This window comes from Staurois parvus, unplaced genomic scaffold (assembly GCF_062004578.1).
Source record: "Staurois parvus isolate SC_StPar_1 unplaced genomic scaffold, SC_StPar_1.0 ptg001903l, whole genome shotgun sequence".
Classification (NCBI taxonomy): Eukaryota; Metazoa; Chordata; class Amphibia; order Anura; family Ranidae; genus Staurois; species Staurois parvus.
The window spans coordinates 71,195-87,444 of record NW_028319699.1 but is presented as its reverse complement, the minus strand read 5'-3'; the positions used below and the strand labels follow the sequence as shown (position 1 = coordinate 87,444).

At 42.6% G+C, this 16,250-nt stretch overlaps 2 protein-coding genes across 3 annotated transcripts in view; one reads left to right on the top strand and one right to left on the bottom strand.

Moving 5' to 3' along the window:
• The window catches only part of LOC149433837 (uncharacterized), a 190,931-nt gene that overhangs the window by 158,022 nt on the left and 16,659 nt on the right, over window positions 1-16,250 (top strand). The gene's annotated exons all lie outside the window — the stretch shown is intronic.
• Window positions 8,124-16,250, bottom strand: part of LOC149433836 (NACHT, LRR and PYD domains-containing protein 12-like) — a gene marked incomplete at its 5' end in the record, with an annotated part of 66,126 nt that continues 57,999 nt past the window's right edge. Inside the window, one exon of the mRNA XM_089664380.1 lies at window positions 8,124-11,150. Within this exon, the coding sequence (XP_089520506.1) occupies window positions 11,060-11,150 (91 nt within the window). The remainder of the gene's footprint in view (window positions 11,151-16,250) is intronic.

Genomic DNA, 16,250 nt, shown 5'->3' with positions numbered 1-16,250 from the left:
TGTGCTCATTGCTCCAGAGTTGTGTCAGGAAGTGTCTTACTGACAGGATCATCAGGGAAAAAAGACAAAGAAAACTAATGCAGCCACCACATCCAATGACTGGTGAGCTGCAGTACAATACATTTTTGGGTTTAGTACGGCTTTCACCTATTTACTCCCAACATGCCTCAGTTTTCTGCTGGTGTCCTCGGGCGGGGGAGGTCTTTACTCTGCTGAGAAAAGTTTAAATCAAACATTTCTTATATTGCAGCTGCCAAATCTTAGATGTGATGGCTGGAATACATTTCCTTTTCTTCTATTTTCATCTGGTGATCCAGCCAGCAAGTCTTTTCAGAAGCACAAGCTCTCCAGCAGAATGTATCAGTTTACATGGATGAGACAAACCATTTACCACTGGCAGCGGTGATTACTATGATCAGCTTTTATTTATTCATGCCAAACCTTTATCATCCTGAACATTGTTTGCTGTAAATGACTATAAAGTGTGAGCTGGAGGAGTTCGGAGTGTGAGCTGGAGGAGTTCGGCTTCCATGTGATAGCGGTTCTAAATCTGCTAATACATTTAACACTACCCTTCCCCAGACTTACAATGCTGCTGTGCTTCCTGTGCTCATTGCTCCAGAGTTGTCAGGAGGTATCTTACTGACAGGATCACAAGGTGAAAACAGAGGGAAAAAAGACAAAGAAAACTAATGCAGCCACCACATCCAATGACTGGTGAGCTGCAATACAATACATTTTGGGTTTAGTACGGCTTTCACCTATTTGCAGCTTGTTTTTTCATCAGACTTTCTTCCCTTCAGTAAAGATTGTTGCTCCATTATTGCTGAGCTGGTCTCTACATGCAGCTACCCGATCTCCCCCATGACACCGCACATGTATGAAGTATGTGCGTGCTCCAGGGTCTTGTCTCTGTCACCTCCTGTCTGCAGGAACTCTATCGCTTCGCTGGTCTGAAGTCACTCTGCAGGTTTCAGCGGTTTCCTGTCATCTGCTCTGCATTCCAGCTTTGGATATCTCACAGTCGGTGCTGAATTATGTAAGAGCAAATCTAGTGGCTGAATGGCTGCTGGATCGCTTTCACATGTGGGGGAAGGGGGTCCCCATCCCCCACCACTTTCTGCTGGCGATGGCACCACAAATGTAAGGTGACACCATGAATGTCATAGCGAGAGCGATAATCCCATCACCGGCCCTCCTGTGTGACTCTAATCTGCTCACCTGGAAAGGATGTTAAGGCGTGGCCGATGGAGATTTGTAAGAGTTGTAATTTGTCACATTTCAGGAGTATGCGCAATTGTAACGCATGCTAGATTGTGACCCATTCATTATCCCTGTATGGGGATTGTACCATACACACTCACACTGACCTCTCTAGGCTTTGAGGTCCAACCTTCTGGTAAGTCTTGGATTCAGTTGTGGGGGATCACTGTGATGGTTACAGAAGTCTCACTCGTTGTGGAAACTTGAAACAAAGTAACACAGTTGTACTTTGGGATTTTCTTTGAACGTTGTGATGGAGGATTATTATATTATAGTGTGGAGGAGTTTTCATTATTGCCAGTTTTATTTGAACTTTTTTTTATTGAAGAGTCTCGCTACTATTGCTGCAGGGGGGCGGTTGGGGTTTTTGGGAGGTTTTGGGGGTGTTTGTGTTGTGGGGGCTGAGTTCCGTTTCAATCGGGGAGGTGCAAGTGTGATATTTGTTATTTGTACCCACAGTACAGCCCAGAAACAATAGTCTGCGTTTTGTTTTGTTTTTTTACCTAAAACACACTGATACCAACTTAAAAGCAAAACAAAAATCCTGACCTTTGACCCTGACCCAAGCATTGAACTAGATTGAACCTTGATTTAGGTATTTTTTATTTATCTTTTTTTTATTTAACAGTTTTTTTGTCTCTATGCAAGGAGAGAGAGAGAGAGAGATACAATGTATAACGGGATGTATATAACGATACAATGTATAATGGGATGTATATAACGATACAATGTATCTCTCCTCCATTCAGTGAGAAAAAAAAAAAGAAGGGGGTGGGCTGTACACTGACTGATCACTGTGATAGCCAATCAGAGGCTATCACAACAATGTGACCTGGAATCGAGAGTTCCAGGTCTCGATCATTAGAGCAGGACTCAGGACTCTCAGTGACACCCCGGTCTTTGTGCTGGGAGTGCGCTGTCCTGGCCGACTTAACCCTTTGCTGCCTGTGAGACTGGCAGACTTAACCCTTTGTTGCCTGGAGCTGCCTGTGTGGACTGACCTTGTGTTGCCTGTGTGGACTGTAACCCTCCGTGTCCGGCTCCCTGCATCCAGTAAGTGGACTAACCCTGTGCTGCCCAAAAGACTGAGCCCAATTCTAACCCATGAACCCCAATCCTCACGGAACCTCCACCCCACTGTCCTATTGAACCCTGTGGACTATCGGCCCCCTGTTTTTCCATATTGCCTTTCAGAGGACTTTACTATGTCGCTGTGTCTGGTGTTGGTCTGTGGACTAACGGATCTATCATCTGTACCCCGAAAACCTCCCCAATAAACGCCCGCACGGCGGGTTCTGTGCAATCTGTCTCCGTGTGCTCCCTCTGCGCTCCTGGTACTTGACAACTCATACAAGTGATACAGCGCAAATAATAAAAACGTGAAAAATTATATATTAAAGTCCAACAAAAGTCCCAAATTAAAGTCCAACGTCCCAAAAATTTGTAAAAAAAAAAAAGAATCAAAAACCTCCATGGCTGCTGAGTGCAAACAAACAAACCGCACAAAATATATAGAAAACTTGTGCCAAAGGAATAAAAAATAAATGATAGTAAATGCTGCTGTTCAGAAATTGACTAAACATCAAAATATTCTCATAGAAGTGATACAGCGCAAATCATACAAATGTGAAAAATTATATATTAAAGTCCCAAATTAAAGTCCAATGTCCCAAAAATGTGTGAAAAAAATTTAAACAGAACTGTAACTTAAACTTCATACATTTTCCAGCATGCTCACATCTTCAGTGAAAAAAAAAAAACATTTGATCCAAACTCAGCAAGTACTGTGAATTCTCGAGCTAATAAAGTTTTAAGAGACAACAAGACACGCCTGCAGGTGGGTGTGGTATACTCAGAAGTTGTCATACTCTTTCAGTGATTTTTCACTGACTTTCCTTCTTAGATATTTCCACATATAGAGATAGAAAAGATGCCAATGGAACATTACTATATAACCAGAAAATATATAGAAAGTGCCAAAAACAGCCTTCCTTACACCCACATAAGGTGGTTAGACAAAAATTTTCATGGAATTATCTGCTTCCCAAATCACAGATGATGATCCATCCTTACCTTCCTCCAAGCCCTCCCTCATGGATGGACGGATGGATGGATGGATGAGGGTACTTTGTGACCAGCTTGTCACTCTCAAGCCTTCGCTAATAATTCCTCCTTAGTTTCCCCCGAATTCATTCTCATGGATGGATGAAAAATGCAAGAGAAAGGATACAGAATAGCGTACTACTGATAAGTCCGTTTCCTCCTCAGGTGACGCTCCAAACGTCTCACATTATAGAACGGAATATAAAGCCTTTTTGTACATAAATCAGGACTCCTCCAACTTGTCCCAACAGCCCCTCTGACAGTCCCAGCTAGGCACACACAATGGGTCAGCTTTGGCAATGAAGAACTGGCAAAATTGTACAGTCAGATCTCTCTGCCCACACTAAAGATGGCCGCAGAACGCCGCATCAGCGTGCGCTCCGCTCACCGGATGTGACGTCACACGTACCGGGTCAGAACAGGACGTTACGTCAACGCGTTTCACCTTCCCACAAGGCGTCGTCACGGACAACAAACTCCGGTTCTCAGTCACTCTAAATACTCCCCCATCACTCCTCATTCGTCCAGCAATTAATGGGTGGAGTAAATCCGTATAATCCCCGCCCACTCCATCCTGCTATATCAACGGACTATTGAATAGACTGCCCTGCTGCCGATCGATCTCCTTACATGGTGAATACCTCGCTGCCGATCGATCTCCTTACACGGTGAATACCCTGCTGCCGATCGATCTCCTTACATGGTGAATACCTCGCTGCCGATCGATCTCCTTACACGGTGAATACCTCGCTACCAGTCGACCTCCTTACACGATGAATACTCCGCTGCAGATCGTTCTCCTTACATGATGAATACCCTGCTGCCGATCGATCTCCTTACATGATGAATACCCTGCTGCCGATCGATCTCCTTACATGGTGAATACCCCACTGGAACGTCATTTACAATTAGCAAACAATATGAACCAAAGCAATATATAAACTATCAACACTAAATGATAATCTTTATTATTAATAACCCTAAAAAAATTAAAGAAAAAATACAATATAATGAGAAATAAAAGAAGTATTGTGTGTGTATATATGTATGTATATACGTGTGTGTGTGTGTGTGTGTATATATATGTGTATGTGTATATATATATATATAGAAGAAAAATAAATAATAAAAATATAAATAGAACATAAATTAAAAAATCTATATAAATGAAGAAAAATAAACAAAAAATAAAAGTAAAAAAATAAGAAAATATATGAAGAAAAATATATATAAAAAATAAAAATCTATGAAAAATATAAATAAAAATTAGAAAAAATAAAAGAGAGAAATACAAGCTGGTTACAAATTACCCTTATCCATCCATGAGTGAGAGCTTGGAGGAAGGTAAGGATGGATCATCATCTGTGATTTGGGAGGCAGATAATTCCATGAAAATTGGTGTCTAACCACCTTATGTGGGTGTAAGGAAGGCTGTTTTTGGCACTTTCTATATATTTTCTGGTTATATAGTAATATTCCATTGGCATCTTTTCTTTTATGTTTTCTATCTCTATATGTGGAAATATCTGGAAAGGAGAGTCAGTGAGAAATTGCTGAAAGAGTAAGACAACGTCTGAGGATACCACACCCACCTGCAGGCGTGTCTTGTTGTCTTTTAAAGCTTTATTCGCTCGAGAATTCTCAGTATTTGCTGAGTTTGGATCAAATGGGTTTTTTTTTTTTCACTGAAGATGTGAGCATGCTGGAAAATGTATGAAGTTTAAGTTACAATTCTGTTTATTTTTTTCACAAATTTTTGGGACAATGGACTTTAAATTGGGACTTTTGTTGGACTTTAATATATAATTTTCCCCATTTTTATTATTTGTAGGATTTTTGCCGTATCACTTCTATGAGAATATTTTGATGTTTAGTCAATTTCTGAACAGCAGCATTTATTATCATTTATTGTTTATTCCTTTGGCACAAGTTTTCTATATATTTTGTGCGGTTTGTTTGTTTGCACTCAGCAGCCATGGAGGTTTTTGATTTTGTTCAACACAAAAAAATGATTGTTGATATTTTTTCACACTCAGCTGAATACACAGATTTAACGAAAGACTTCAGACCCCTAAAAATGCTCCAGATAAACAGATCAGAGCTCAGGGGGATGTTGCTGCTTTGGAGAAATCTGTTACAGAGGGGATGACACCCAGGAGGGTGAGGTGGGAGGGGCCCCTAATGACGGTTTAGTAGGGATTGAATCGGAGGAGGAACGGTTTTCATTCTTCAATCATGTAGAGAAAACTTTTAGAACTGATTATCCTGAGGAGGAAAAAGAAACTCGGAGTTTTAGAAGAAAAAATTCACACTTTCAAAGAAAAAAATGATGCCGTTTGAGAACACCACCGACTTTACAGAGAGAACAAAATCATTGCAGGAGGAGAGTAAATAAGTGGAGGAGAAAACACAAAAGAAAAAGATGAAGTATTATAGAGACACACAAGACTAGAAACAGAATGGAGTCTATAAATGGCCAGAAGATGGAGCTAAAGATAATGTGGGTTCAAGGACGTCCAGTGAGGAGAGAGATTGTCATAGTGATAGAACCCGCCCTCCTTCACCACAGAAAAGTAGAGGTTCACAAAACTATAATAACAAAAGGAAACCCTCAGGAGGCAGAATGAGGGGAGTCATAAAGGTGAACGAACCCCTTTCTATAGGGTACCGATGCAAAATAGATTTGAACCTCTAAAAGGATGGAGGCAGTCACTATCCAGACCCCACCCCCACCCAAATGGAGGGGATTTTCGGAGGAGAGAGTATGGGGGTCCACCGTGGAGTGGGGGTCCTTACCTCAGGGGGAGGGGAGCCCCATTTTTCCAACCAGGGAGAGGAAGAGGGATTTGGAGATCAGATCCCCAGATGTCAGCAACAGGCTCCTATATGAGAAATGGAGAAAGAGAAGGAGGGGGTGTAGAGGGGGGGAAGAGGAAAAAGGAAAAGAGAGGTTGAAGTCGGCATGTGTAACCTGAGTGATGTGGCGGTCACTGAGGACCAACTGAACGTTTTAGAATGAAGATTGAAATTTGCCCCAGATAAACTATTGGACACAACAGATACATATATAGATTTACAAAAATTCATTCACAAACTTAATGTTAGAACATTTTGGGATAAAAAGGGATCTAATGAGCAGCAGGACGAGTGTCGGTATTTACACAGCATCTTCAATCCCCAAATCAGCGATCATTTCTGTGTAGACACTTGGCTCTGGGCAGACATGAATAGTGAGTTCAGCTGACAACAAGTGAAGCCGGCATCTGATGATTTGATGGCATTTATTCATTTCCTACATGTGAGTGTATTACTGCTACTTTATACATTTTATATTCGTACATCCTGCACCATGGGAGACGCCATTTGTTCCCTTTTCAAGATAGGAATGTGTGACCTCCATCACCCGTAAAGGGACCGATCCTTTGCTCTGGTTTGACAATCTGACAAATGGAAGAATCCGTTTTCCTATTGGATGTCATAAAGCGCATTTCCATGTGCTCTGAGGTGAGAGTTCTGTGAGCACTGAGGTGGCACTGTATGTTATGGGCACTATTCTACTGGATGGTGTTTGGGGATATCAGCACAAGAAGAAAACACATGAATTATGGAAGAATCTTTATTACAAATTGATTTTACATCTATGGACTCATTATGGACGTTTCATTCAGTTATGTCACTTTTATTTTTTGTAGCTATTGTTTAGTAGCGCTACATCACTTATTTATTTATAATTTATGTACAAGCCTTCACAGCAACATTTTCTTCTGGAGTGCTAGCCAGCATGTCCTGTTGTACCACCCCAGACCCCAGATGAATCCTCTCCTCATCCAGCTGTACTGGGTGAATCCCTGGGCAGGATCCAGTGCCTGCGATGTCACTGCAGTGTGAAACAGTCCCAGGTGAAAAGCTAATCTAGTTTCCCAGCAGAGTGCATCTTTCCCCTCACTGGTCCAGGGGTGCAAGTTTACTCACTCAGTCCTTCTCCTGTGCCGATGGTGGGTTCGTGGCTGCTACCAGGCCTTCTAGTTGGGCCGCTCCTTTCCTGTTGCATAGGTGGTCCTCTTTCTGGGGGCTGGTGAAGTCCCAAGCTTTGCTTCCTCCAAGCTCCTCTGCCTGTAGGTGAGCCCTTCCCCATCTGGGCCCCCTCCCAGGCTCCTCCTCCTCTCCAACCTCACGTCTCCATCTTCCCCCTGAACTCCCCTGCTGCTGAGCAGGCTCATTTACTCTTAAAGGATGTCCTGGCCCCTTGCCATGCCTCCTGTCAGGGATTGGCCAGGGTCCTCTAAGACTACAGACCAGCCACTCCTCACCTCTACCCACTGCTACTAGATCTTCCTCCAAAGTTCTAGTGCAGGGGGAAGTTCCAAAAAGCTGGTCTGGAGAGCCACTCAGCCCTGACCAAAAGTTGACCTCCCTCTGACTATCACACCCAGGCTGCTACTCAGCCCTCCTCACTAACAATTGGAACTAGTGCTCCCCCTAGCTGACAAGGAGGGTGCTACATTAAAAAATGCTGCACCAAATTGTCTGATACTGCAGTACTATGCGATTTGGTGGCTGCAAAATGTACATATTTTCTAGATGCATTAACATTTATTGGCATCTGCATGTGTCCAGCAAAGGCAGCGTATTCCTCTGCGGTGTGGAAAACGCACACAGAAATTTGCATTTCCTGCACTGCTGTGAACCAGCCCTAAATTAGCTTTCTCTTCCTCGGATACTTTAAATCAGATGAAATGAAAGAAAAAGTAAGGCGCTTGTACAAATATTTGCTTTATTCATGTATTATATTAAAATGAAGACAACATACCGATCTGAAGATGTTTCTGCTTCTCTTATGACAAGTAAATCTGAACTATTAAATATAAATATTTTGATTAGAAATGGTTCTCATTTTTCCCTCTCTGTAGTAAACAAGACATTTGACACTTTGATTAGTCTGCCAGAGTTGTGAATATACAGTGCCTTGAAAAAGTATTCATACCCCTTGAAATGTTCCACATGTCATGTTACAACCAAAACCGTCAATGTATTTTATTGGGATTTTCTGTGATAGACCAACACAAAGTAGCACATAATTGTGAAGTGGCAGGAAAGTGATAAATGATTTACAAATAAATATCTGAAAAGTGTGTCATTTGTATTCATCCCCCTTTACTCTGATCCCCCTAACTAAAATCTAGTGGAACCAATTGCCTTCAGAAGTCACCTAGTTAGTAAATAGAGTCCCCCTGTGTGTCATGTGATCTCAGTATAAATACAGCTGTCCTGTGAAGTCCTCAGACATTTGTTAGAGAACATTAGTGAACAAATGGCATCATGAAGGCTAAGGAACACACCAGACAGGTCAGGGATAAAATTGTGGAGAAGTTTAAAGCAGTGTTAGGTTATAAAAAGATATCCCAAGCTTTGACCATCTCACGGAGCACTGTTCTATCCATCATCTGAAAATGGAAAGAGTATGGCACAACTTCAAACCTACCAAGACATGGCCGCCCACCTGAACTGACAAGGTCGGCCAAGGAGAGCATTCATCAGAGAAGCAGCCAAGAGGCCCATGGGAACTCTGGAGGAGCTGCAGAGATCCACAGCTCAGGGGGGAGAATCTATCCACAGGACAACTATTAGTCGTGCACTCCACAAATCTGGACTTTATGGAAGAGTGGCAAGAAGAAAGCCATTGTTGGAGGAAAGCCATAAGAAGTCTCATTTGCAGTTTGTGAGAAGCCATGTGGGGGACACTGCAAACATGTGGAAGAAGGGGCTCTGGTCATATGACACCAAAATGGGACTTTCTGGCCTAAAAGCAAAACTAACAATATAAATCACCCTGAACACACCATCCGTGAAATATGGTGGTGGCAGCATCATGTGGTGGGGATGCTTTTCTTCAGCAGGGACAGGGAAGTTGGTCAGAGTTCATGGGGAGGTGGATAGAGCCAAATGCAGAGCAATATTAGGAGTCTGCAAAAGACTTGAGACCAGGGCAGAGGTTCACCTTCCAGCAGGACAACGACCGGAAACATCCGGCCAGAGCTACAATGGAATGGTTCAGATCAAAGCATCTTCGTGTGTTAGAATGGCCCAGTTACAGTCCACACCTAAATCCAATGGAGAATCTGTGGCCAGACCTGATATTTGCTGTTCCCAGAAGCTCTCCATCCAACCTGACAGAGCTTGAGGGATTCTGCAAAGAAGAATGGGCAGAAATGTCCCTCTCTAGATGTGCAAAGAGACATCCCCAAAAAGACTTGCAGCTGGAATTGCAGCCAAAGGGGGTCCTACAAAGTAATGACTCTGGATACAAATACATTGACGGTCGTGGTTGTAACATGACAGAATGTGGAACATTTCAAGGGGTATGAATGTAGGAATACTTTTTCAGAGCGCTGTAGACCTTCAATCTGCTATAGCAGTCAATGACAGAACTAGTGCTGGGCTCTCTTATTAGACAGCCTGGCATCCAACCCACAAACAGAATTATGAAAGAACGCAGTAATAAATATTACATTGTTAAACTAGAAAAGCTGCAATTTCTGTGGAAATTGTGTGAAGTGTTCTTGCCTCCACCAGTAGTCTACAACTGGAGTGAGCAGAGTAACTGGGTGGAGTGGCTTGTCACTCTGCTGCCTGCTCACACACCTGGGTTCCTATGGCAACTCGCTCTACAGCAAGGGCAGAGAAGAGCGGTTAAAAACAAACTGCTCCAACTTGCTCACTTCACTGTTGGTTGCCATCTTCAAATGGTTGTAGTTTAAAAATTATAAATCCTACATCAAAGAGCTTTATATTGTGAGAATCACATGACCCAGACCTACATTTTGATGCATAGTATGTCTCTGAAATATTAAAAATGAAGGCACAGTCGCAGTTTAGAAATTGCCCTTCAAATTTGAGGTGGCTAGAGTGGAGTTTCAATGAATGTCAATGGGCGGCGTGAGTTGCAAACAAATGGTCATATTGTAAAAACTATCAGGACTATGGCTTAGCCGTGGACATTTTTAGTGGCAGCAGGGATAGCTGAACGTTTTGATATAAGATTTGTGTAGGTGGGCTTGAAAATGAGGGGGTGATGGCAGTTTAGAAATCATGTCCTGATTTTTCAGCTCACACTCTAGCTTTTGTCAGTTCCCACTCTAGTTAAGTATATTACTGTCTATGTAGTGTAAAAACTGTGGGAGGAGTTAGGGGGGTAAATTTGGCTATAATAATAAGAATATATATGTGAGATAACAGTAAGTGGTCGCCACGCAAGAACACTTAATAAGGCTTTTGTATGAATAAAGTTTGGAAAATTGTCATTGGCACACAATTGGCGCCAATTTTTGTGTTGCCTAGGGCAGCATAAAACCTAAATACACCACTGGTGCCATCTCTTCATCACTCCGTCTGTATTATCTCTGGATGAGCTGTGGAAGACGAATGCAAGGATGATCATTAGAGACAGCCGTGTCTCCCAAGTCACTTTATGGGGAAAATGTTCATGGCTGACTGGAGTGTCACCCCTTCATGTTCAGTAGTATTGGGAACAAAACAGTTACAAAGTCCTCCCCCATCCTGTCCTGGGTGGATTAGTTCTTCTTTGATGTTTCATTCCCCTCTTGAGTCGGGTTATTCATATCGAATTCTTATTCTCCTCGTCATCCCGAGCAATATCCCATTCACAGCTGTAGCAGAGGTTCTTCCTCTGGATTCACCATGTATAAACCTTCAGTTCTGGTCGGAGGGATTTCAACTTTTTCAGTTCCCTTTCAGTTTCATCTGACAAGGAATTATTCAAGATCCTAGAAGAGAGGATTTAAAGCAGCCATCATTAAATGGCGGACCGCGGTGCGGACACCGACCAAGCGATGCTCCTGTCCGGACTGTCAGCCCACCAGACTAAACTGTCCAATCCCTGCCGCCCAGCAGTCATTGGTTGCTGGGACCCTGGACATCCCAGCAACCAATGACGTCATGTGTGCCCCCTGTGGCTTGGCATCTCTCCTGCTCCTTTTTTGCCCGCAGGGTATGATGTGACGTCATGTGGGCGCCTCTCCACCCTCAGCAAGGTTCTCCGCCCCCTGCAGCTCGCTACCTCTTCTGGCTCCCGCTCCTTGTCTGCCCTCAAGGTAGGGTGTGCTTCTACTTCAAAAAAGATTCTCAGAGGCACACCGATGGGCACATTTCATGGTAAATGGCACTCTGATGGGCACACTTTATGTTAGGATGCAGTAAAAGTAATTTGAATGTATTTTTTTTTTTTTACTGAAAATATAGCTTTGAAAATCAGTTACCATAATATAATGTAACAAAAATGTATAACTACCATATTTATATTCTACAGGTCGTCAGATTTTCCAGATTGTTTTGGGGTCTCTGCAGCACGGAAGGAGTTAAATTATATCTCTATCCAAGAGCAAAACTGTGACATATTGCAGCTTACCAGTCTTGAAGACCCCATTCACACTTGAGCGTTTTGCAGCGTGAAGTTCGAAGCTCAAAAACACTCAGGGGGGAAAAGAAAATCAATATTCCTCTGTGGAGATGGTTCACATCTCCACTCCAAGTCGCCTGAAGCAGAACGGCTGAAGCTCAAAAAAGTTTTGGAGCTACCTTTGTAACTCAGATTGGGAAGATGTGCACATCTTTGGCGCGTTGTGATTCCCATAGAAAAGAATAGAAATGTGTGATTGGTGTATTTTTGCGTGATTTCGCACATTTTTGTGCGATTTTCTGCTCAAATAAAAAAAGTAAACAAAAAAAAGTAAAAATATATGAATAAATAAATGTAAAATAAATAAGAAGTACATACAGTATATAAACAAAAAAAATCATGATAAATAAAAAAAAACTAAATCAATTTTAACCCTTAACCTTAAAAAAATATGAAATGAATTATTATTAATAATGTATTTTAAGGTGTTTATAATAAAAATATTAATTATTACTTTTTTAGGGTTAGGAGGTTATGGGTTAATTATTATTAATGTATTGTTACATAGTATTTATTTATGATTGTTTGTGTATTTATCATCATCATTTTTTAATTAATATTATTACTAATAATAATAAACGCATAAAAAATTGCGGTAAAAACTCTGAAAACCGCTACGCTCAGATTTGAATGAAGCCCAAATGTGGTGGCTGCAATAGTTGAATTTAATTTATTTACCTTGTTTAACAAGTTGATCCTTCCAGAAATGCTTTGTCTTTCTACTCTTCTTATAACAAACAAACAAACAATAGTAATTTCCTTCCAAGAAAGTGTCTGTAAATGACTAATTTCCCCCCCCCCCCCGTAATGAAGATGTAGACAGAAGATGTTTGTAGCCCAAATCAGTTGTGCAGGTTTGGGTGACAACACTGCTTTTCCTAAACACAGTGCAGTCAGTGAGTGTTGTCATCCTAGCACAGGAAGTTATTATTATACAGTATTTATAAAGAGCCAACAGTTCGCTCAGCGCTGTACATTACAATGGGAGACAGTACATGCGGCAGTACAATAACAATACAATGCAATACGTGAGGGGTTCGAGGGCCCTGCTGCTTGGAGCTTACAATCTAGGATTTTTTACAATCTACCAAGTGTGTTAAAGTGGTACTAAAGGTTCAAATTAAAAAAAGAGAAACCCCAAAAAAGATGTTATACTGCTGTGTGCAATCCAACCCTCCTCTTCTGGGATTCCCCACTGGTGCTCCTTCCCCTTGACCAGTGCCCCCAATAGCAAGCCACTTGCTATGGGGGCACTGGTGCATGCTCGCTCCTGAGACCTGCTCTTTGTGTCCATAAGACAGAGCCGGAGCTCGTCCTTGCCCTCTGTCCTCTCCTCATTGGCTGTGATGGACAGTGGCTCCCTCTGCTGATTCAACCAATGAGAAGAGGAAGTCCTGGGACAGCCAAGGCTCTTGTGCACATCATGGATCAAAAGGGGGCTCAGGTGAGTATTAGGGGGGCTGTGGGGGGAGCAGCACACAAAAGGATTTTACCTTCATGCATAAAATGTACTGTATGAAGGTAAAAAACCTTTATCCTTTACAACCACTTTAAGCCTGGTACACATGGGCAGAAAATCAGCTGGTTCAGCCGGTCTGTTGAATGGCATAATGGAAAGCCAATGGGTGCAAGCCCTAATCAGTGTATTCTGGCTGGAGGGGAGCCCCCCTGTCAGAATACAATATCTCAGTGGGAGAGATCCCTACATCATCATGCTGATACAAGGATCTGTTTTTTTTCTATCCCACTGGCTGAGCGAAAAAAACAAACAAAAAAAAAACCTTCCTGTGTGTACACAGCTTTACTGGTGGGATCAACAGGAGAAGATAAAGGAAAGGCCTGAAATAAGGAAATAAATGCCTCCAACACATCTTAGGACTGGTAAGCTGCTAGCAATGTGCACAGGAGCCTCGGCTTTCCGGAGACTCTCCCTCCTGTGACAATAGCAAGAACAATTGGCTACCACTGCTGTCAATCACAGCCAGTGACCCAAAGAGGAGAGAGAGGGGGAGGAGTTGGACTGCGGCTTGGTGTATGAATATATGTTCAGGGCAGCGGCTTAGGAATGAGCCTGCTCAGGTGCCCCCAGAGCGAGCTGCTTGCTGTGGGAGCACTTGGTAGGAAGGAGGAGCCAGAAGCGCTAGCGGGAGACCCCGAGTAGAGGAACAAAATGACTGCACACAGCAGGTAAGTATCACATGTTTGTTAGTTTTCTTTTTTTAAAATTGCCTTTATTATCATAATTTGCCAACCTCCTCCACTTTTCTTACCACTCCATCCCCCACAGCTATCTCCTCCTGTACCACCATCCCCTCCCTCCTAGATTGTAAGCTCGAAAGAGCAGGGCCCTCAATCCCCTCATGTTTTGCATTGTATTGTTATTGTTCTGTCACATGTTCTGTCCCCCTTTGTAATGTACAGCGCTGAGCGAACCATTGGCGCTTTATAAATACTGTATAATAATAATAATTATCACTTTAAAACATATGATCCATACAGGTCCCATTATATATATCATTCGTCAACTTATCATCATGTGTGTGTCCTATTTATCACCTACATAAGATCGTGTTCAATTCTAATTATATATAAAGTTATAAAAACCGACCACCTTATTTTAATTCCAATTCTAATCCTGTGAATAAGGCCCTGAAACTGGAGGAGGCCTTACCACCCCCCCCCCCCCCACATGTGTTGGCCGTATGTGACGCTATTAGTCGTTAAACATTTTAAAGTATTTAAGTTTCTGTAATAGGCGCATCTCAATGCCTCCTCCAGGGTTAATTTTAATGACATTGCCAAATTTTTATTTTATTGGCCGTGCTTCCTCCAACATCTCCAACATCACATACACTATATTACCAAAAGTATTGGGCCCTGCCCTCCCAATCATGTGATTCAGGTGTTCCAATCTCCTCCATGGACACAGGTGTATACAATCAAGCCCCTAGGCATGCAGACTGCTTCTACAAACATTGGTGAAAGAATGGGTCGCTCTCAGGAGCTCGGTGACTCCAAGCGTGGTCCTGTGATAGGTGGCCACCTGTGCAATAAGTACATCCGTGACATTTCCTGGCTACTAAATAATCCACGCTCAACTGTTAGTGAGATTATAACAAAGTGGCTGTTGTTCCCAGTTGCTTCCACTCAGCACCAAGTGGTAGGCCACGTCACATGACAGGGCGGGGTCAGCGCATGCTTAAGCGTACAGTGCGCAGAAGTCGCCAACTGTCTGCAGAGTTAATAGCTAAAGACCTCCAAACTTGGTGTGGCCTTCAGATGAGCTCAACAACAGTGTGTAGAGAGCTTCATGGAATGGGTTTCCATGGCCGAACAGCTGCATCTAAGCGTTCCATCAGCAAGTGCAATGCAAAGCGTTGGATGCCGTGGTGTAAAACACGCTGCCACTGGACTCTAGAGCAGTGGAGACGTGTTCTCTGGAGTGACCAATCACGCTTCTCTGTCTGGCAATCTGATGGACGTGTCTGAGTTTGGCGGTTTCCAGAAGCACGGTACTTGCCTGACTGCATTGTGCAAAGTGTAAAGTTTGGTGACGTGGGATTATGGTGTGGGGGTTGTTATTCAGGGTTTGGGCTTGGCCCCCCAGTTCCAGTGAAGGGAACTCTTAAGGCGACATTTTGGACAATTTCATGCTCTCAACTTTGTGGGAAGAGTTTGGGGATGGCCCCTTCCTGTTCCAACATGACTGTGCACCAGTGCACAAAGCAAGGTCCATAAAGACATGGAGGAGCCATTTATTATCACAGAGTTGTTTGGCTCCTTTTTAAATCCTAAAGATAACCGAAATCACCCAAATAGTCCTGAGCAAAAGTTTCCCTCCCCTGGAATGTTGGTACAGGCACACAAGGGGACACACAGGTTACAATGGCAAATAAACATTCATTTCCCACATCTGTTGCTATTTCAATTGCAATCAGTGTCTGTGTATAAGTAGTATGAGTTAGTTAGCTCTCACATGGAAGCACTGAGCAGGCTTAATACTGAGCCATGAGGATCAGAAAGAACTATCAAAAGACCTGCGTAACAAGGTAATGGATCTTTATAAAGATAAAAGCATATAAAGAGATATGCAAAGTCTTGAATATGCCAGTCAGTACTGTTCAATCACTTATTAAGGAGTAGAAAATTCAGGGAATACCAGGCCAAGGTCAGGTAGACCAAGTAAAAGCAACCACAACTGCCAGAATAATTATTTGGGAAACAAAGAAAAACCCCATCTAACCTCAGGAGAAATACAGGCTGCTGTGTAAAAAGATGGTGTGTTTTTTTTTTTTTAAGAAGCACAATGGGAAAATACTTGAACTTAAATGAGCTGCGTAGTCAAGTTGCCAGAAAGAAGCCTTTACTGCACCAATGCTACAAAAAAGCCCGGAGAGACGTGTCAAGG